The sequence below is a fragment of the Lepidochelys kempii genome, chromosome 14, assembly GCF_965140285.1.
Source record: "Lepidochelys kempii isolate rLepKem1 chromosome 14, rLepKem1.hap1, whole genome shotgun sequence".
NCBI lineage: Eukaryota > Metazoa > Chordata > Testudines > Cheloniidae > Lepidochelys > Lepidochelys kempii.
This window is the reverse complement of record NC_136393.1, coordinates 14,347,459-14,367,552: the sequence shown is the minus strand read 5'-3', so window position 1 is coordinate 14,367,552 and position 20,094 is coordinate 14,347,459. Positions and strand designations below refer to the sequence as shown.

General features: G+C 48.9%; 1 protein-coding gene across 4 annotated transcripts; it reads left to right on the top strand.

Annotated features, from left to right (window-relative positions):
- The first annotated feature begins 861 nt into the window (after positions 1-861).
- FDXR (ferredoxin reductase) lies at positions 862-18,892 on the top strand. 4 transcript variants are annotated; one of them, XM_073312151.1, is made up of 13 exons: positions 957-1,045; positions 4,617-4,999; positions 5,294-5,391; positions 7,176-7,271; positions 8,192-8,314; positions 9,551-9,664; positions 10,289-10,390; positions 12,996-13,103; positions 13,463-13,547; positions 14,525-14,724; positions 15,197-15,368; positions 15,623-15,796; positions 17,942-18,892. In XM_073312151.1, exons 2-13 carry the CDS (start codon positions 4,981-4,983, stop codon positions 18,070-18,072), a joined length of 1,422 nt encoding a protein of 473 aa, XP_073168252.1. In that variant the 5' UTR covers positions 957-1,045; positions 4,617-4,980; the 3' UTR covers positions 18,073-18,892. The 4 variants fall into 4 exon arrangements, with proteins under 4 accessions (XP_073168251.1, XP_073168255.1, XP_073168252.1 ...); XM_073312152.2 differs by having other exon boundaries at positions 974-1,045; positions 4,802-4,999; XM_073312150.1 differs by lacking the exon at positions 4,617-4,999 and having other exon boundaries at positions 862-1,045.
- The last annotated feature ends 1,202 nt before the right edge of the window (positions 18,893-20,094 follow it).

The following is a 20,094-nucleotide window of genomic DNA, read 5'->3' as shown; positions in this document are numbered from 1 at the left end:
GTATCCCCATTGTACCCACTAGGAAACAGAGGAACACAGAGAAGTTAATAGATTGATTATGAGTTATGGAACACGCACCATTCTCATTGATGCTGGTAATGCACTGGGACATTGCCATTGATTTCAATGGGAGCAGGAGCAGGTCTAAAGTCAGGTAAGAAGCATGCCTCCCAATGGTCTCAGGATTGGTGGGTCTGTCCCACTTTAACCCCGCCAGCCCCCCGTCCCAGTTGAAGGAAAAATTTCCCGCATTGACAGCTGCCAGTGGAGGGGACACGAAAGGGCCCCTAAACCTAAAGACATTATGATCTGGCACAAGTATGAGCTTGCAGTGCCACTCAGAGTGGGGTGGACAGACCAGACCCCGGAGGTGCTGCATCTTGCTTTAGCCACTTCAAATGCTAGGAGGCTTTCCCAAGGTCAAACAGGAAGTCAGTGGCAGAGACAGAACCTCCGTCTCCTGATTCCAAGTCCCAGTAACAGTGCCCAGGCTGGGGATTTAGGGGCTGTGTGGGGACAATCAGGGTGGGGGAGGGTATGGTGAAAGCTTGCACTTGAATAAGCATGTGAGGGACCCCTCTGGCTCCCACTCCACCACCAAACAAACCAGCCCTCCCCACTGCCCCCGTCTCTATGATTCTTCCTAGACAGGGACAGGCACTCTCTACCCTGTGCTCCAGGCTAAGGGCGAAACTGGTTATATGAACTGGAGGATAAACCATAGAGACGGAATACACAGGCGTGGGGAAGGGCTCGTCCTCTCCAACAGGCGGTGTTCCGGGTAGGCGTAGTTATGCTAATTACACTAGTGACATGTTTCTGAGTGCGTGGGAGCGGAGCTATGCTAATCGAAGGGGCTCTCCGCCACTTGATTGGCTAAGGCGGACGCAGCGTGGAGTGGCTTTGCTGCCCGGCCGCAGGGGTGGCGGCAGAGGCAGTGTCTTGTCTCTAGTGGGTGGGGCGCTCCGAGCGCGGTCCCTCAGCATGGGTTCGAGCTGCGGCCGCGGCTGCTGGGAGTGGGCGTCTCGCCTCCGCCGCCTCACGGGTAAGGGGGCCGTTCGCTCGCTGCGCCGGGGCCGGAGAGCGGGGGCACAGAGCCTGGCCGTAGGGGACCAGTGGGGGGGCGCACGGGAGCCTGGCCGTAGGGGACCGGGGGCGGTGGGGGGCGCACGGGAGCCTGGCCGTAGGGGACCAGTGGGGGGGCGCACGGGAGCCTGGCCGTAGGGGACCGGGGACGGGGGGGGGCGCACGGGAGCCTGGCCGTAGGGGACCGGGGGCGGGGGGGGGCGCACGGGAGCCTGGCCGTAGGGGGCGGGGGGGGCGCCCGGGAGCCTGGCCGTAGGGGACCGGGGGCGGGGGGGGCGCCCGGGAGCCTGGCCGTAGGGGACCGGGGGCGGGGGGGGGGCGCCCGGGAGCCTGGCCGTAGGGGACCGGGGGCGGGGGGGGGGCGCCCGGGAGCCTGGCCGTAGGGGACCGGGGGCGGGGGGGGGCGCCCGGGAGCCTGGCCGTAGGGGACCGGGGGCGGGGGGGGGCGCCCGGGAGCCTGGCCGTAGGGGACCGGGGGCGGGGGGGGGCGCCCGGGAGCCTGGCCGTAGGGGACCGGGGGCGGGGGGGGGCGCCCGGGAGCCTGGCCGTAGGGGGGCGCCCGGGAGCCTGGGCGGGGGGGGGCGCCCGGGAGCCTGGCCGTAGGGGGGCGGGGGGGGGCGCCCGGGAGCCTGGCCGTAGGGGGCCGGGGGCGGGGGGGCGCCCGGGAGCCTGGCCGTAGGGGACCGGTGAGGGGGGGCGCACGGGAGCCTGGCCGTAGGGGACCGGTGAGGGGGGGCGCACGGGAGCCTGGCCGTAGGGGACCGGTGGGGGGGGGCGGCGCACGGGAGCCTGGCTATAGAGCAGTGGCTTTCAATCCTTCCAAACTACAGTCCCTCTTTCAGGAGTCTGATTTGCCTTGGTTACTCCAAGTTTCACCCCACTTAAAAACAACTGGTTACAAAATCAGACATAAAAATACAAAAGTATCACCGCACTATTATTGCAAAATAGCTGACTCTCAGTTTTGCCATATATTTATAAATAAATCAATTGGAATATAAAGATTGTATTTACATTTCAGTTTATACTCTATAGAGCAGTGTAAACAAGTCAGTGTCTGTATGAAATTTTAGTTGTATGGACTTTACTAGTGCTTTTTTATGTTGCCTGGTGTAAAACTAGGCAAATATCTAGAGCAGTTGATGTGACCCTTGGAAGACCTTTGTGTACGCCAAGGGGTACGCGAAGCCATGTTTCAGAACCACTGCTATAGAGGGACCCGGGGGGAGATGGGAGCCTGGCTATAGAGGGACCGGGGAGCCTGGGAGAGCATCATTGTGGTAGGAGCTGAGCTATGGAGTCAATGACTTGAGAATTTAGAGGTGCAGGGGAATGTGGGCTATGTAGCTTAGGGAATGCAAGAAGCAATGTGACAATGAGATCGAAATGAGGAAAGAAGGGGCAAAAGATCTACCTGACACTTTGATGTCCAGACCCATAGGAACATCAGCTGGTTGTGAAGCCCGGGAAGTAACTAAGGTGAAGCCTGTGTTCACAAAAGGAGCTTGAGCTGATTCCAAGGATGCCTGAGCTTTCGCTTAGGGAAGTGATAGTCCAAGGGAAGGACAGAATAGGCCTACCCTGAAATGGCCAAAACACAGATCCTGTCTCCCAAATAAAGTTGTGACCTTGAAGCTGTTCGCTCTCGGAAAGAGTTAATAAAGCGGAGTCCCCCCTTGAGGCCCCTTTGGGCCTGATTTTTTGGAAGAGCTGAATACCCGCAACAACTATTGATTTCAGCTGGAGTTGTGGGTGCTTTGCACGTCCATAGTCAGGCCCCATGTGTCTCAAGTTGAGTAGCCACAATCCCTCCTGGAAACGTGGTCCTCGGTGATGTAGGAGTGGTTAGCAAGACTGCTCATGACATTAAATTGTTTTAGCTGATTAAAAACAAAGCAACCAAAACCACTGCAGACTTGTGAGGTGGATTTGGACACAATGGGGGGAGAGTGAGCAATGTAAGGGGAGATAAAGTTCAACTGGATACATATACAGCAATGCATATTAGTAAAACTTACCTCAAACTTCTCCTCTGCTGCTGGGCTCTGAACTTGCAAGACTTTTTCCAGAAGAAGATTTGGAAGTAAGGGGAGAGAGAGCTCAGTGCAGATATCTGTCCTGTGTTCAGTATCTGTCTAATTTAAACAATAATACTAAGATGCTCAGTGTTTTGTTGAAGGGAGGAGACATATTAAAAAAATGATATTGTCTGAAACAATACATCCTGTGTGGTCCAGTTTATTACCTCCGTTTATGAAAAAGAGAGCAGAGATGGCAAAGATCCAGAGAGGGGTAATGGAGAGAGGTTTTGAGGGACTTTTATGTAATGAAAAATAGAAATAATAGAAATTAGAGTAGATTTAGCTATGACTTTCAAAGCTACGATCAACTCTTCCTTTGATTCCTGTCCTGTAACTTGAGTGCAAAGGTTCACATTCTTTAAAGTAACCCTGTCCAATAAAAAATAGTGTTGTAAATAAACCACCAATTTCCTGATGTTAGTAACATCTCGGGTGAGTAGAAGTAAAAGTACTCTGTAGTGATGCCTGTTTGGAAGACACTGCCATATCAGTTAGCATTTTGAGAGCGAGAGCCCCCTTCCTTGTTAAATACATGTACATTTGGACGTAGGACTGTGTGCTTTGGTGGGTTGTTTGTTAGTAGGATACAGAGACCCATTGGTGGTTTAAGCTCAGGTCAGTAGTGACGAAATTGTTGCCATCTGACTACCGCTGAAAGGCCTTGGCAGAATGAGCTGGTTCAGTCCAGTACTCAATGAACAAATCGCCATGATGGTGATTTTTGAGATATGGACGATAGTAACTTGGGAACCTGGTCTGCAGTTTCAGCAGAGAAGCTGAAGTCTGAATGGACCATGGAAACTGAACTACTTTCTGTCCTCCTAGGTCAGGGTGAATCAACTTGTCGGGGTGGAATGGGGAGGACACTTGCATTGCCATTGCATGTGCCGTAGCTGTTTTGTAGAGAGAGGATTTCAGTCTCCAAGGACGTCCGGCTTCCGCCATTCACCAGGCGTAGATTCATGAAAAATTAGCTACCCCTGCAAGCATATACCCTCCTCCTTTCAGAGGAGAAAATTCTGTTCCTATCTTGCACTTCTGTTTTGCCATTCCTCTGAAGTCATCATCAAAGTGCTTTAATTAAAATATTAATTAAGGAAGTCCCAGTTTCCTTGTGAGGTAGGCAGGAATTTCTCTACTTGATTTACAGGTAGGCGAACAGTGGCATCAAGAGGCAAAGTCTCAAAGCAAGCCAGTGTCGGAGTCTGGAATGTAATCCAGGACTCCTGACTCCTATTCCTTTGGGCTAACTACCTTCCCCAGACACGCTCCATTTCTAAAAGAGTCCAGTTGACTCTACAGGTACAGTGGAGCTGGGTAACTGCTTCCTAAAATAGATATAAATATCAAGGGCACTGAAGGAAAATATCAGGGTTTGGCAGGGAATTGTAGTCCCTGGCATTTGACCCCAATGCATTTTTGCTTTGAATGTCTTTTTGTACTTTTCAGCTGACTGCCAAGGCCATGCTGGACTATGACTGAAATCACTATTGTCTCCAGCCCTTCTGGTGGCTAGTTAATCGGATCACATTAAAGTTTATTGATGACCTGTTCTTTGAATAGCCTGCAGTGTGGGGAATGCGAGGCGCTAGATTGCCGTGACAGTGAGATCTTTTGTTGGGCTTGTCACTCAGGAGGAAAATCTCAAGTGGTGGGCAGCAAGATCGTTTCCTCCTAGCCCCACCTGATAACAAAGTCAGTGGTGGAAGGGGAAGCCGTAGTATCCAGCCCGCTGTGCAGAATGGAGCGCTGAAAGGGACTTAAAGATGAAATCATCACAAGGGGAGTCATCCTATGCCCCCCTTCAGTAAAGATGCCCTTTGAAAGGAAAGGTCTGTTACCTAGCAGAATCCCTGGGCACATCCCTGATGTTTTCCTGTTGGTGGCTTTCCTTTCCTTTTCATTGTATACGTGTTCCTAAGGGTAACTTCCATCCCTCCGTTTTAATTGGTTCTAAATCCTTTGTTTGCTTAATGCAGAGGGACTAGCTCTTAGAAGCCTTTAGCACCCCTCCCAGTTCTGAGGTCCAGCCAGTATGCATGGGAAATCCTAGCAGGATTAAGGCATTTATGTCAAGGGTGGTATTTTCTCTGCTCATTGACTCTGCTTTTGTGCTCTTTGCTCAGGTTTCAGCAGGCTGCTTTCTACAGCTGCTCTCGCTCCTCAGATATGTGTTGTGGGGAGTGGACCTGCTGGGTTTTACACTGCCCAGCACCTCCTGAAGGTAACTGGCTTCCGTTCAACATAAGAAGAGATATTCAGCATCTTGCTTCCTGGCATGTGGGCTGTAGACATCCCACAATAGAGGGGACGATTCCCCTGGTGACTGCACTGTGTTGGGCTGTCCCCATCAAGCCTATAAGGCTGTCACTATATATTGGGACAAAACTATGCTTCTGTAATAAGATACACCACAAATATCTGTCTACTGGGCTTTTAAAATTTTTATTCCAGAAAATGCTGGTAACATTCATCTATAAATAAAGGTAACCAGGGAGAATTGTTTTAGGTCCTTCTCCATATTGACTAAGCCAAACAAATGAACAAACAAATTTCACTTAACAGTAAATGTCAGAACCTCAGCCGATCAGTTATTGGTCTGGTGATGAGAATAGATTACAAAACCTGCCGAGTGGTGCTAGTGATAAATCACATCCACAGTTGCTTAATCAAGTGAGGTTACTTGCTTTTTGCTGTCTCTGAAGTACACTTGAGCATACTGTGGTATAATACTCTGCATTTTAGCCAACTTCAGGAACAAATTTCAGGGCTTAATCTCCACAAATAGCACGAGAGATACACGGTCTCAAAATACTAGCTGCTAAATAAGTACTTAAAGCAAAAAATCTGACTGTGTCTAAAATACATACCAGCTACAAACCTAAAATGTGTATAATCGGCAGTAAGATTTTAGGATCTCGGCCGACATTGTTAACTGCTGTTGGGGGGCCAAAGGGGTGAAATCTGGGGCATCTTTCACCCAATGTACTTCTGCAGCAATTGCTTAAATACCCAGTGCCAAACTCTCCATGATGGGCTGGTCAGACATGGATCTCTGCTGGCAATGTTTTGCAACATCTCATATTCCTTTCACTGACCTAGTGGGCATGTCCTAAGATAAAATAGTTATTGCACAAAAACCAAACCAGCCATAGTCTATTGGTGCAAGTTAATAAATCCTCAGGTTAAAAGATAGATCCCCCTATTAAGTTTCTTTAAATAATTCCTTTCCTCTTTCTATTGGGGCAGGCTGGCAAAATCCACAGTATCCCAACCTGACAGTGTGGTTTAGCAGAACACAGGAGAGTTTTGCTTACAAGCCTGAAATATACTAGAAATGTGCAATATTTTGTATCTGGTGCCCACATACTCTTTTTTTTTTTTAAACGAGGATGGGAATAGACTGGCTGGCCTAATTTCCTTTATTCTATGCCAGCACTCTGTGCACATTAATTTACTTTTTATTTAGGTGGTTGTCTTGAAAATGTGAGTGGTGTTATGGCAGCTACTCTTATGTAATCAAAGGGGCTTTTGTCACCATTGTATGCTCCTCCTTGCTATCTGAATGCAACACCTTACAACCAAAATTAAACTAAAATACAGCTGCGGTGATGTGTATGTTCTTGCCCCAGCTGGATTTGCCAGATGTTCTGTGATCTGTGCATTCAGAAGTAAAAGCAGACCCTTGATAAAGACTGTAGGGACACAGAGGATAGGCCATATCTTGCCTTCCTTCCATGCATGATGATCTCAGTGTTCAGGGAGTTTCGCTGGGCGCCACTGAACTACAGACTCCCAGCACGACTCTCCTTTTTTCTGAGATGCTAAAGCACTCTCCTGAATTTAACTGTGCCTGCAGATTCAGAAAGATCAGTGTCTCTTGATGTGCAGCCAGTTTCCACAGCAGGAGGTTGATGTTGGGCCCCTGTTGTTAGCCACTTAGGTTGTGTGCTTTTTTTCTCTCTTGGCTGCTTACATTGTAACTGTGAACTTTCTCCTCTTCTCTAGCACCACAGACTGGCCCAGGTGGATATTTATGAGAAGCTGCCAGTTCCCTTCGGCCTTGTTCGTTTTGGAGTGGCACCAGACCACCCTGAAGTCAAAGTTAGTACTGGCTTTCCGATTGCCTCATGGGATCGAGGCGTGGTGGAAATGGAGAGTCCGTGTCGGTAGCTTTGTCCAAGAGTTGTGAACTGGATGTGGTGGTCCGCTTACACCATTGTGAGCTGAGACGAGTCATAGGTCCTCTCAAGAGAGGTATAAGAAGTGCCAGTGTTAGGGTGCAATTCTTGTTTGTAGGGGATTCTCTCTCTGTAGTGGGGCCTGTTTTCTGTTGCCAGACTAGGTCTGGTCAGGCATTCCAAGGACAGAAGTGGTGTTTGCTGAATGGACAAAGGTACTAGGAAGCAGAGACATTGATGACTAAAGTGAGGGGAAAAGTTCGGAAATGGGGGGAGGTGCACGTAAGAATAAATTGCTGCACAGTCTGATTTCAAGAAAGAGCTTTCATATTAAAAGCTGGGAGTGTCAGGCAAGGATATCTGTGGCAATAGGTCCATGCTGGGATTGTTCAGTAGCACGGAACAAGAACAGCTGGAACTTTGAGTTGTTCCTCTTGATCCTGGTGAGGGCTGTTCAAGGGGCAAAATTCAAGTTAGCAAAACTTCCAGCCAAGTGTTTCTTCCAAGGGGCAAACTCGCACTAGCAGTGATTGGATCTTTTTTTTTTTTTTGTTCCTATTTCTTTTGCCGTTTATCGCTTCCTTTCGACAGATCTGACTGACGTGGTGCCAAGCTGTGGGTAACTGTTTACTTTAAAATGAAATATTCAAGCCTTTGTCAGATAAGAGCTACGCGTCCTGGAACAGCCAGCATGAATTAGAGAGAGAGACACTGACCTCTCGCTTCAAGGCCACGTGGGGGCATTGCGGACCTATACATCCCCAGACCATGCTGCTGTGCTTTGTGGGATGTGCTGTGTGGCTGTTAAATTCACACCCTTTAAAAGTTCTTTTGATCCAACAGAATGTAATCAACACGTTTACGCAGACGGCACATTCCGATCGCTGTTCCTATTATGGGAACGTCACTATCGGGAAGGACGTGACGGTGAAGGAGCTGCAGCGGGCTTATCACGCAGTGGTGCTGGTGGGTTAATGGTCCTTGTGTCTAGTGGGGAAAGGACTGGGGTGGCGTCGCGATCAGATCCAGCGTGCTTCACTCCTTCCTACCGAGTTTTGGGGTATTGAGTCTGTTGGATTCCCCCACAGTTTAGCCCTTCCTGTCAAGTTTAGTTTTTAAAGGAGAGGGAATCTACCTCTCTTAGGTATTTATATGTTCTCCATCACTGTAGTGTCTTAGCTCCTCATGATTTATCTTTACAACACCTCTGTCTGGCAGGGCAGGGCTGGTGGGAAACCAAGGCACAGAGAGGCTAAGTGACTTGCCCAAGGTCACACAGGAGGTCTGAGGTAGAGCAGGGAACTGAATCCCCATCTCGCCAGTCACAGATTAGTGTCCTAACCAATGAACTGCCCTTTCTCCTGAGCATGAAGTGAACAGTGTCAGGTCTGAGGTGATGGGGGATGAAATTCGCTCTATTTCAGTGAAAGAAGAGGGTGTTTCAATCTCTGAGTAGCTGTGCCGGTGAATATTTCCTGTAGCCATTCAACCTGACGTGCACATCCCATAGCGTGTTGCTGATCTGCGGACAGTTCACCTCTGTGGCGGACTGTATCCTATCCTGTCCCATAGAGGAATGGCTGAGCGAGTAGGAGGGAAATGTCTGTTCCTTGTTTTCCATTGCAGAATGGCAAGAAACTCCCCTCCTGACTGGAACTATCGTTCTGAGTCCAGTGCCCTGTGGAGTGCGTGTGTCTGTGGCATAGTCCGCCATAGTTCTCCTTCCTGCCAAGACGCTGGAGAAAATAGCTGCTAGTCTAAAAAGCGACAGGCTTTATGGCTATTTGGGGAGTGAGAGGTGGGTCCCAGAGGAGGAGATGCACAGTTACCATTTCTCCAGGTTCATGTTGCTCTTGCCCTAAAAAAGCAGCTTGAAAACACCACTCTCCCTCATCACACCTCTGTGTCTGACATAATCCAGCATGGCTAGATTAGTGTGATGAGCAGGGCTTCCTGCAAGCCGAGAAGAGCCGGTAATTCCACAAAACTCACTAGAGTCTTTGCTGTGCTGATCTACTACCCCAGGAGGTGCCTGGATATTACGGTGATTGGCAGCGGTACAGTATCCAAGAGATACAACTGCTGAGCAATGGCTCCTCTGTATTGTGTTTGTGGGGCTGGAGATTTGCATGGCGTGTGATATTTATACCTCCATGCAGTGGCATGTGTATGACTATGGGAATGTTGCTTCTGTCTCTGCAGAGCTATGGTGCTGAGGATAACCGGATCCTTGGAATCCCAGGGGAGAACCTCTCAGGGGTTTATTCAGCAAGAGCATTTGTGGGCTGGTACAATGGACTGCCTGAGAACAGAGATGTAAGGGTTTGTTTTTTCCTCTCGGAGACTCTGTGCTCTCCGTGCATCTGTATTCAGTCATCCAACTCTGGATTAGTGCCTGTCCGAAAGTCTTGCAATCGAAAAAGATTAGCAGACACAAAATTAAATCCTCCTCTGCTGTTAAAAATGTGAACAATTTTCATGTCAGTGAGAGGATTAGCCAGCTCTATAGATTGCCAGCACTTCTTGGAAAGGACATAGGGAAGCCCAAAAGGGACACTTTTAGGGCTGGGGGGATTAAGCTGGCTTCTCAAAATAATAGACTCTCAGAGCTTCCCTGTGAGAGATGGAATCCAGGAGATCTACAGGAGTGGGGGCCCAGGATACACTGAAAGAGATGCAGGCTGGGGAAATAACTGAATGTGTTGCAAACTAGCCATTGTGACAAAGCCACACCAGGCAACTGCATCTGAGGGAATGACTGTTCGGCCTACCTGGGCCCCTTTATCTGGGTTAGAATGGCAGCTAGAGTGAAACAGGAGGCAGAAGAAACTTCTGCCTTTCTAACAAGGAGGGGATGGAGAGAACCAGCCTTAAGTGTGGTGATGATGCCAGGATCGACTGGGTGTTGAATGTACTATTCAGATCTCTCTCTCCACACAGCTGAAGCCCGACCTAAGCAGCGAGACAGCTGTGGTCATGGGGCAGGGGAATGTGGCTCTGGATGTTGCCCGAGTTCTGCTGTCTCCACTCGATATACTCAGGGTGAGTTGAGGGAGGTGCTGTAAAATATAGAACGCAAGGTGCAGAGTTTGCGTGAAGGGCCAGAATTCAACTTCAAGTTCATTAGGGTTTGATGTAAGAGGGAAACCCAGACAAAATAGCTGATTAAAACAACCACATGTATACTCATCTGTGGGTTTTGTTTTCAAGCAGAGCCTTTCTCCCTCACAGCCTGCTTCCCCTCTGGCTCTTCCCTGCAAGGGAGTTGTAGTCCTAGGTTTGTAGTATCCAAGCGTTGCTATGGGAGTGATTGGGGGAGTCATGGACTCAGCATTAGGATCCAGCTGATGGCAAAAGCATATTTGGTGCCCTTAAAAAAAGGCAAGGAAAACACCATGCTCCAATCCAGTCTACAATGCTTTAGAGCTTTCCCCAGTGTGAAACGTTCTCCTTACATACCCAAGAGCTAGGGAATGCAAAAATCTGGCTGGGATTCTCCCAGAGCCAGCTGGCCTCTCCTGTAGCACTCATGGCCCTTCCTGGTGTGGAGATCATCACTTTACTTTGTCTCTCACAACCTCAAACTCTGACAGTTTTTTAAAGGCAATGAATGAGGCTCTGGCCCTTTCTCCTTGCAAGTGACAAAGAGGGAACTGCAGCCTGCCCCCAGCTGGAGCTGCTGTGGGGTCAGAAGTTTAGCCTGTTTCTCTCTTTTGGAAAGGGTGTGCCTCTTCCCCACGCATCTCTGCTTCCCAGGCTCTTAGTGGTAGCAACAGCCTCAGCAGTACCCGATGTGCCTGCTCTCCAGCCTCTTAGATCTTTTCCCTACCATGCTTCCAGTTTGATAGCTGGAAGCTTGTTGGCAGCAGCTGCTGCGTACAGCTGCTGCCCCAGATGTTAGTAGCAAGGGCCTCCCAGAGCTTTCTGTCCCTCCGGAACTGAAAAGAGACTGATTGAAACTCAACTACTCCCTCCAATATTCATGACTAAATTTAAAAAAGCTTGGGACTTTGCCAATTTTTAGAGGCCTTACATAGCAACACTGATTGGGAAGTGGGAGCTGTGCTTCAAATGATGTGGTCTTTGGGACCAGAGGCGGTACTCAGCCCCGGCACAAGGGGGACATGGCACTTGTCTATGAAGTGTAACGTTCCCAAAGCCGACTTTGTGCCTTGGTCAGATTTGGTCCTTTTTTGTGGTGAATGTAGGTTCTTCCCTGCTTTTATCTCTGTGGAGCTAATCCCGCTACAAGCAAGTGAGTCTGGAAGTTTGTTGCACCTCGGGCATCATCAGTAAAACCGTCCACGAGATCTGTTTGCAGAATCTTTATCGGAAGGGGAAGGAAGAGGCAGAAAAGAGTCCTGCTGGGCTTTTCACATTGTCTAGCTTGTGATGCTGATGGTTAGGAAAAAAACATATTTTGACTTCTGAACTGAGCAAATCAGATCTGGAACCCTTTGAGGTACCATCCAGCTGGAATCTCTAATTAGTCTGCCCTCCTGAGCAGAACTGCCCGTCTCAATTCTTTTCTGTTGTAAGGAGACTTCGCTAAGCATTTTATTCTACAACCCTAAGCCACGTTTTCAGTGATGCTGGTATAGATCCCATCACTGTCTAAGTCAGAGGTGGGCAAACTATGGCCCATGGGCCACATCCAGCCTGCGGGACTGTCCTGCCTGGCCCTTGAGCTCCTGGCCGGGGAGGCTGGCCCCTGGCCCCTCCCTTGCTGTCACCCCTCCCCCGCAGCCTCAGCTTGCTGTGCCACCAGTGCTCTGGGCGGCAGGGCTGTGAGCTCCTGCTGGGCAGTGCGGTGGTGTGGCCGGCTCCGGCCGGGCGACGTGGCTGCCCGTCCTGCCGCTCTGAGCGGCATGGTAAGGGGGCAGGGAGTGGGGGGGTTGGATAAGGGGCAGGGGGGTTCCGGGGGGCAGACAGGGAGCAGGGGGTGGTTGGATAGGTGTGGGAGTCCCGCGGGGCCTGTCGGGGTGGGGGTGTGGATAGGGGTCGGGGCAGTCAGGGGACAAGGAGCGGGGGGGTTGGATGGGTTGGGGGTTCTGAGGGGGGCAGTCAGAGGGCGGGAAGTGGGAGGGGGCAGAAAGGGGGCAGGGGCCAGGCTGTTTGGGGAGGCACAGGCTTCCCTACGCGGCCCTCCAAACAGTTTCGGAACCCCGACGTGGCCCTCAGGCCAAAAAGTTTGCCCACCTCTGGTCTAAGTCAATAGAGGAGTTCCTTCCATTGTAGGGAAGGGTAAAGGGGCAAGTCACCAAATGCCCCTGTGTGAATCCCTACAGCCGAGGAGATTAGAAAGGTAAGGATCCTTGCCCTGTTGGCCCCAAGCTTTAAATGGCTGACTGATTTGGGGTTGTGTGTGTTTTGTTTAGTTCTTTTTTTAGCATCCTCTTAAAAGGCTTTTAAAGAAGGGAGATTTCCCTTGAGGCTGCTCAGTAAGGTGTTACCCTGTTAACTGTGTAAGGATTGCAGACAGTATTTTCAGTGAGTGCTGTGTTAAGGCGTTAGCTGCGAAAACCACCCCTGGAAAGGGAGGTGACTTTTTCTGCGCAAGCAGATGCCCTGTTGTTTTCAACTTCCTGCGCTGTGCCTTCCTATCTCTCCCACCACCCTCATTCATTGTCACATCTTTGTCTTGCAGAAGACTGATATAACTGAAGGCTCCTTGGCAGCCATAGCCTGCAGTAAGGTCAAGCGTGTGTGGCTTGTTGGGAGGAGGGGGCCCCTCCAGGTAGCTTTCACCATAAAGGTAAAATATACTTGTTTGAGCTTAAGGGTACTGTAATGTAACAGGATTTGCTATGACTGTAAATCTAACCCGAAGCCCCCCTTCTGTGGGTCTAGTTAATTCAACATGAGGTGTTGAATCTACTGATTGTGGCTTCAAAGGTCTACAAGAAGGCACGTGAATGCCTGAATGCCGGCATCCTGGTTACTGTGCCCACATGCTGAACTCAGCCTCCTATCTATAAATCAGGAGTTGCTGGCCTGTGCCGCCTGTCTGGTGGAAATGGCTTCTCTTTTGGATCTGTGCTGTTCTTATGGCTTCTCTGCCTCATCTACACACGGCACAGTGAGGTATCATGTCTTCCTGTCTGACGTTCCCAGGAGTTGCGGGAGATGATAAACCTGCCTGGTACCAGACCTCTCCTGGACCCCGCTGATTTTACAGGCCTTGGCGATGTTATTAAAGGTGAGGAAAGTCTGCCCAGCACAACACAAGTTGGATGGTGAGATTTCTATGGTGGGGTGAATACCCATAGGTTCTATCCGGGGCAGCTCTTGGAGATGAAGGATGAGGCCAGGGGGCCTTACCCTACTTTCCAATCCTGTTGCTAAACTAAACAAAACCAGTGGACAACTTTACCCTCTCCTCATCACTCTGGCATCTTGGAAACCAGTCTCTGATTTCTGCCTTACCCTGTGTTGGCACCTGAGTGGATGCAGTTGTTATGGTCTATTGGGCTGTAATGAGAGAGCTAATTTCTTCTTCCCCTTTGCCCTCACTCGCTTGCTAGACCATAAGGCTATGGAAAAAGCCTTGCAATGCCCTGATTGACTAGCACATGAGTTCCACCTGGCTAAGCCACAGTGCCCAGAAGGTCAACAGGCTGAAACAGTAGCAGGGTAGCCCTGGTGGCGAGTATTCAAGGATGGCTAGCAGCAAGAGAGCTGCAACACCACCTGTGTCTAGAGGAAATGGACACCCAGCTCTTACCTGCAGCACGTTCCAGTGTAGTTTGTCTGCTCAGGCTTGTAACAGCATTAAATGGACTGTTGGGGAGTGATGGGGAGATGAATCATGAAGGGCAGGGTCAGTGTGTGACTTTCAGTGAAGGAGAATCCAGGTCTGAAAGCCCATGTTCCAAGCTAAACTGAAAGGAGAGTTGGGTTCTAAGGTGCCCTTGGACTTTCTTCTCAAACTGTTGAATTCAGAGATTGCGGCTTTTGACAAAGCTGTTCCAAAGTCCCAACTGTGCTGCTGTGCCTGGCACAGCAGCAATCTGCCTTATTCATGGTTTAGAGGCTTGCAGATGCTGACTGGATGTAATTCTTTAGCATTAACTGTACATTGGTCCAGACTCTCCTCCTTGCGTGGTCCCCCTTTAGAGACTGGCAGACCTCTGTTCAGGGTTCCTTATGCTCCTGCCTTGCTCTTTTAAATTTTAGATGTTCCCAGACCCAGGAAGCGTCTGACCGAGCTGATGGTCAAATCGGCCCTGGAGAAACCTGGTGAGAGAGAGGCCAGTCGTTGGGCATCAGCAACCAAAGAGTGGGGCTTGAAATTCCGGTGCAGCCCGCTGGAGGTACTGCCCGCTGCTGATGGGAAGCAAGCAAGAGGCATCCGAATGGCCGTCACCAGGCTGGAAGTATGGACTCAAAGTTCTCTCTTTCTAAAGGATTTGCCCTCCCCATGCTTGGTTCTGTGTTGCTGGGAGATGAGTAAAAGTCTGTTGCAGCCACTTGGATCGGGAGATCTCTGGGCAGCCCTTCTGCGTTAATCTAAGGACAGCTTGATACTCCTGGTCCAATTAGAACCAGCAAAACTGCCTGCCGTCTGAGCAGCTGGAATGACAGATTCTTGGGAAGTCAGCCCTAGGTCTCCTCCAGGAGCTGTTTCTGATACAAAGGAAACTTTCTGTCCCTTGGTATTGAAGGTTGCAATGGGAGAACACTCCAATAACTCAGCCTACTAATATCCAGTAACGGGATTGCTAGTGAATCCAGGAGGTAGAAGGGAGATGTTACTGTTTCTCTTGGGCGAGAAGACTCTCAACTGCATTTGCATTACAGGCTCTTTAACTCTTTTCTTTCTTCCCTCTCCCTCCCTGGGTTATGTAGGGTTCAGGCGAGTCCGCCAGAGCTGTCCCCACTGGAGAAGTGGAGGAGCTTGAATGTGGGTTGATCCTCAGCAGCATTGGCTACCGGAGCCTCCCACTTGACTCTTCAATACCATTTGACTCCAAACTGGGGATCATCCCCAACAGCCTGGGCAGGGTTCAAGGGGCACCAGGTTAGTATTAACGCTCAGTGTTGAGGTTTCCTTGTGTGTAGTGTTCGGGTAACAGAGCTTATGAGTGTGGGTGGGGTGGAGGGGAACATGCCTATAGGAAGTTTGATAGGGAAATGTAGATCTATAGCTAACTCTTGGAGTCCCTTCAAGCTGAAGAGACAGCTGTGTTTGGGGAGTCTGCTGGACTCTATCCCTACGTGTGTGCTGGGGATTGCGTCAGAACATGTCAGACTTTGAGTAACATGTTGTTACAGGTCTGTACTGCAGTGGCTGGGTGAAGAGGGGACCCACAGGGGTGATTATCACCACCATGAACGATAGCTTCGACACAGCCCAGTCCGTGCTAGAAGATCTCCAGTCGGGGTTGCTGAAGCTTTCTAACTCCAAGGAAGGCTTCAAGTCTGTGAGGAGCATCCTGCATAGTCGAGGTCTGTGAACGTGCGTACACGAGTCCTTGTGTGTGAGCATCTGTAGCCATGAACATAGATGTGTGAGCCAGCCAACCTCCTTCCAGCAAACTCAGGCAAAAGTTGTAGGCTGAGACAATGGGTTAATGAACTGTCTCCTGAAATCTGGAGCATGGGCTCTAATTTGACTAAGGAAAAGGGTTTGATCTTGTCTCAGTCTGTAGTGGACATTTCTCTTCCCCTCATCTCTTTGGGGGGCGGTGGGAGAGAACAAATGCCACACACGCTGGTCTAACTGTCAGTCTGCACGGGACGCGTGCAGTAATAAGATCACAGTACTGAGCGTCAGGATTTAATTGCATGGGCAAGGCTGAGTGGACAAAGCTTGCACCGTGTGCTCTCTATTCCTGGTGCTTTCATTTGTATGGGTGCTACCCATGTTTAAATTCCACCCACTTCTCTTAGCATTCGTTTTTGTAACGTCTGAGTTAGACTTCACTTGCTGATTAGACATCTGAAGCATTTCTCAAGTCTCTTTATCCCCTTTGCTTTTTGCCAGGAACAGTCTTTTTTAAATTTAAAAAATAGTGTGAAAATTATATGATGCATTTTAATTACAATTTACAACCCTCACTGAAGCAAGAATAAGATGGACTGCCTAATGGTGCAGAATACGGAGAGACCAAGTTGGGTGCTTGCAGCGCACCTCAGGAGTGCTATTTTGAGCACTTCTGCTTATTGTTAACATAACGTGGAACCTTGTATACGAAGCTTATAAGTGGTTACAGTGAATATATTGTAGAGAAAGGTGACAGTCCTGGGTCTGAGATTCTGTTACCCACTGGTCTGTTCAAGGACAGCATGAGCTCCCCACCAATGCTGCACCTTCCATAATGCTTCAGTCCTAAACTGGAAGAACCACCTCCAAGAATGCGAGAGGAGTTCTTTCCATGGGCTGCTAAACCCTGCTGAGGTTTCCCTGCTGAGGTGACCAGCAAGGATGCTGGTTGTGCTGGTAGATTCCTTGGTGTGAATACAAATCCTCTATGGTCTGAGATCATCAAACTCATTGCATAGATGATACCCAACAGTCCTCAAATATAGCTCCCGCTTTCTATGAATCTAATCCATATTTAAGTCAGTGATTTAGAGAGAAATTTCTACCCTGTTGTTCATCCCAGGAGGCGGCCTGTTCTCAGAGTCTTTCCTATGACAGATTTCTCCTTGAGCCCTGTTGCACTTATGCTCATAGGAATGATCACACCAGTTCAGGCCAGTCATCTTAATTCAGTACCGTGTATCTTGTAGTAGCAAACACCAGATTGTGCAAGTAATCCCCTAGTAGGCTATTCCATAACTGTCTATCTGGAGAGAAATTTTCTTCCTTACACTCTGATTTATTATTGACTTATGCCCTGAAGCATGAGGGCTTCTGTCCTTTAATTTTTGTATCTTGTCTAATGTAACTGTAAACTGTTTTTATTCTTCATGCAACTGTTTAATCTCTGTTTGAATCACACTTAACTCTTAGCCTCTATCTTGTGTCAGTGATTTCCTCATGGTATTTATGGAAGCAGAGTGTGTAAAACGATGTGTCCCAACCCGCTTTTTATTACTTAAAAAAACCAACCCCACAGGTGGGGGACTGCAATTCTCCTAATTTAAATGTAATTTTTAAGGTTTAAAAGTCATTGCAGGGCCGCGCACAGGTGCTAGGCAAGGGCCATTTAAAATCAGCACAGTCCTTGGGTAAAGTGTCATTGTCAGCTGCATAAACAGCGCGGCTATTGATGTTGAATGGCTTTCATAGCAATCCTTCCAGGCACATTTGGGGACAGATTAAAATACCCCAGAGGGTATTTACTGCTGCTGTATTTAAAGACTTTCGGTTCAAGTGTGCTTCCCTCCAACAGTTCAAGACGTTTTAAGTGAACCAAGGCAGTTTCCCCTGGGCGAGTGCTACGCTGAATGCTGTTATGGCATTCAAGTGTCTGACTAGTCAGATTTGACTGGATCTCTGGAGCCTGTCTTATAACTGCCTTTGTGCTGCTGAGTTTTGAAGGTGCTTGTGTTTGCAAGGTTCTGGCTCTTCTGTTTGCTTACATGTTTCATTCTTGTTCATTTGGGATAGATGGACCTATGCTTTCTGTTTTGTTATAACACCAGGGGTCCATCCAGTTACCTTCTCAGACTGGGAGAAGATAGATGCTGCTGAAGTGGCAAGAGGCAAGCTGGCTGGCAAACCTCGGGAAAAGCTAGTGGATCCTCGGGAGATGCTGCAGTTGATCGGTCACTGAAGATGCCTATTCACAGCCCTCTGGGTGCAAGAAATTGACAGATCCACCATGTATCCCCTGCATCTCCTCAGCAAGTCCCATTTGCTGCTGGCCTTGCCTGCCATGGAGGATTGGCACAGTCAGAACTGATTGCTGTTCTTGGATGCATGGGAGAAGGTGGGTGGCTCCAGGGGCCTGTGGAGGTGTCCAGTAGTGAGCTGGAACTGACTCTGGATTCTCAAAGCGGACATGAGTTTACACAAGGCCATGTGCTATTGACTGACTCCAGGTCTTTACAGCCTACAGTCTTGACTCCAGCTACTTTTCCTGCCTGTGTCAGCCCTATAGGGGGTCACTGCAGTCATCTGGGAGCTCGCTGTAGTTGGAGTCACTTGGGCATTAACCGCTTAGTTGGACTGGGTGCCGCTTAGAGTGAGAGGCCCTGGATCGCTGCTCTCCTCTGCTAGTTCCAAAGAAATTTTACTGCACCTTTAAAGCCAGTGAGAGAAAATGAGTGACAGTCACCTTTCCATTCACACCAAAAGCCTGAAGCCAAATGGCTTTATTTCCTTGTAACCTGTGTCAGAGTCTGAGCAAGTTATTTTCTCTCTTTAAATCACCTATAACTAAGCCCTTTCAGGAAGAGGAAGGTGAAGTTGGAGCTACATTTTTAAGAGTCCAACCTCTTAATCTCTGTCTGCATTAATTTTAGGGCTGGCTGGCCAGCCTAGGACTGCAGCTAGCCGAAGAGCTATGCAAATGCAGGGCACTGCTTCTCATCCGCTGTCTGTCTGCCAACTTTACTATGCAGTCTGTGTCAATAAATCCTGGAGAGTCCTCATCTGCTCAGTAGCACTTAATGATGAAACCTAGACCAGGCTTGGGTTATTTTATTTTTTTATCCTGGAGGTGGGGGGGGCAATTAGTAAATATATAATTGACTTGTCCCAGAGTATCCAGAATCATCTGTGCATTAGTATTTCAGAGGTGCAGCCTGCCCTGATTGCGACTAGCAGCAACCTCTTGGCCTTTCTGCTTTTTTATGTAGTCTGTATGTTTTAAAGATTATTAAATGCTCCCCTTTTCCTCTTTGACCAAATCTATCATGTTTTAAATGATTCCAGGTTTTACTGCTAGACAGAGAGCCCCTAGAGACTAATATCCTCTGTTTCGCTACAGAAGAAGTATAGCGTGGACAGTGTCAGTGCAGACTTCCTCTCTGCTCTGCTAATGTGCTTTCTCCTTGACCTGTAGGGGCTACCTGAATGGCTGAGACTCCATTTATGTCACATGTAAACTGTTCAGATCCGTTTTTTTATGATATCAGCAGAGCCCCCTTGTAAATGTCTCCTGTAGACCAGGCCTACGGGTGTTAGGGGAGTTAAATCACTGTCCTCATGCAACTCTTGGTGTCTCTGCTAAAATTTATCATTTGTGGTGCTGTTTTGTTGCAATGTGGACACCTGTCTGCTGAGAGGTTCCAGATTGTATTTCCATGCTCAGCGTTTGTCCAGTTTTAGACAAGACAGATCTGGGCCTCATCTCTTTTTAAATCTCATTTGCAAACTCATTAAGAAACTCAGGAAATGTGATGACTGCTGGAAACATATATGCAAATTAGCAATAAAGCTTGTTGAACAGCTGTTTGTGTGACGTGACTCCTGTTATGTCATAAGGATGATGCATTTCTAATGTTAAATTCTGATCTGGAGATTACATGGATTCTGGATTTGGAAAAGTGATTAAGCTTTTTTTGGCAAGGCTGTTGACTAGAAGGTAATGAAATTGCTCTCTGCCCTGCTTTGGTGCTGGGCATACGGGAACATAACAATAGAGGAAACAATTGAAATGCATTGTGAGTCCTGTATTTGCCTGCAACATGATGTGATGGGCCAGACCTTTCTTGCTTGTAGTGGGTGGTGGTAAATGCTTAGTTCATGTCTACAGAGTTCACCTTGGATGTTAATCCCAAAGCACTGTGCTGGCTGTGTACATGGTACAGGGAGTACACACTTGCCTGTAGGATGGGTTGCAATAGTCAGT

Coding starts and splice junctions, on each gene's coding strand:
- FDXR (XM_073312150.1), top strand. CDS start 985: ATGGGTTCGAGCTGCGGCCGCGGCTGCTGGGAGTGGGCGTCTCGCCTC. Junction 9,665..10,288: donor GACTGCCTGAGAACAGAGAT/GTAAGGGTTTGT, acceptor CTCTCCACACAG/CTGAAGCCCGACCTAAGCAG. Junction 14,725..15,196: donor TGGCCGTCACCAGGCTGGAA/GTATGGACTCAA, acceptor TGGGTTATGTAG/GGTTCAGGCGAGTCCGCCAG.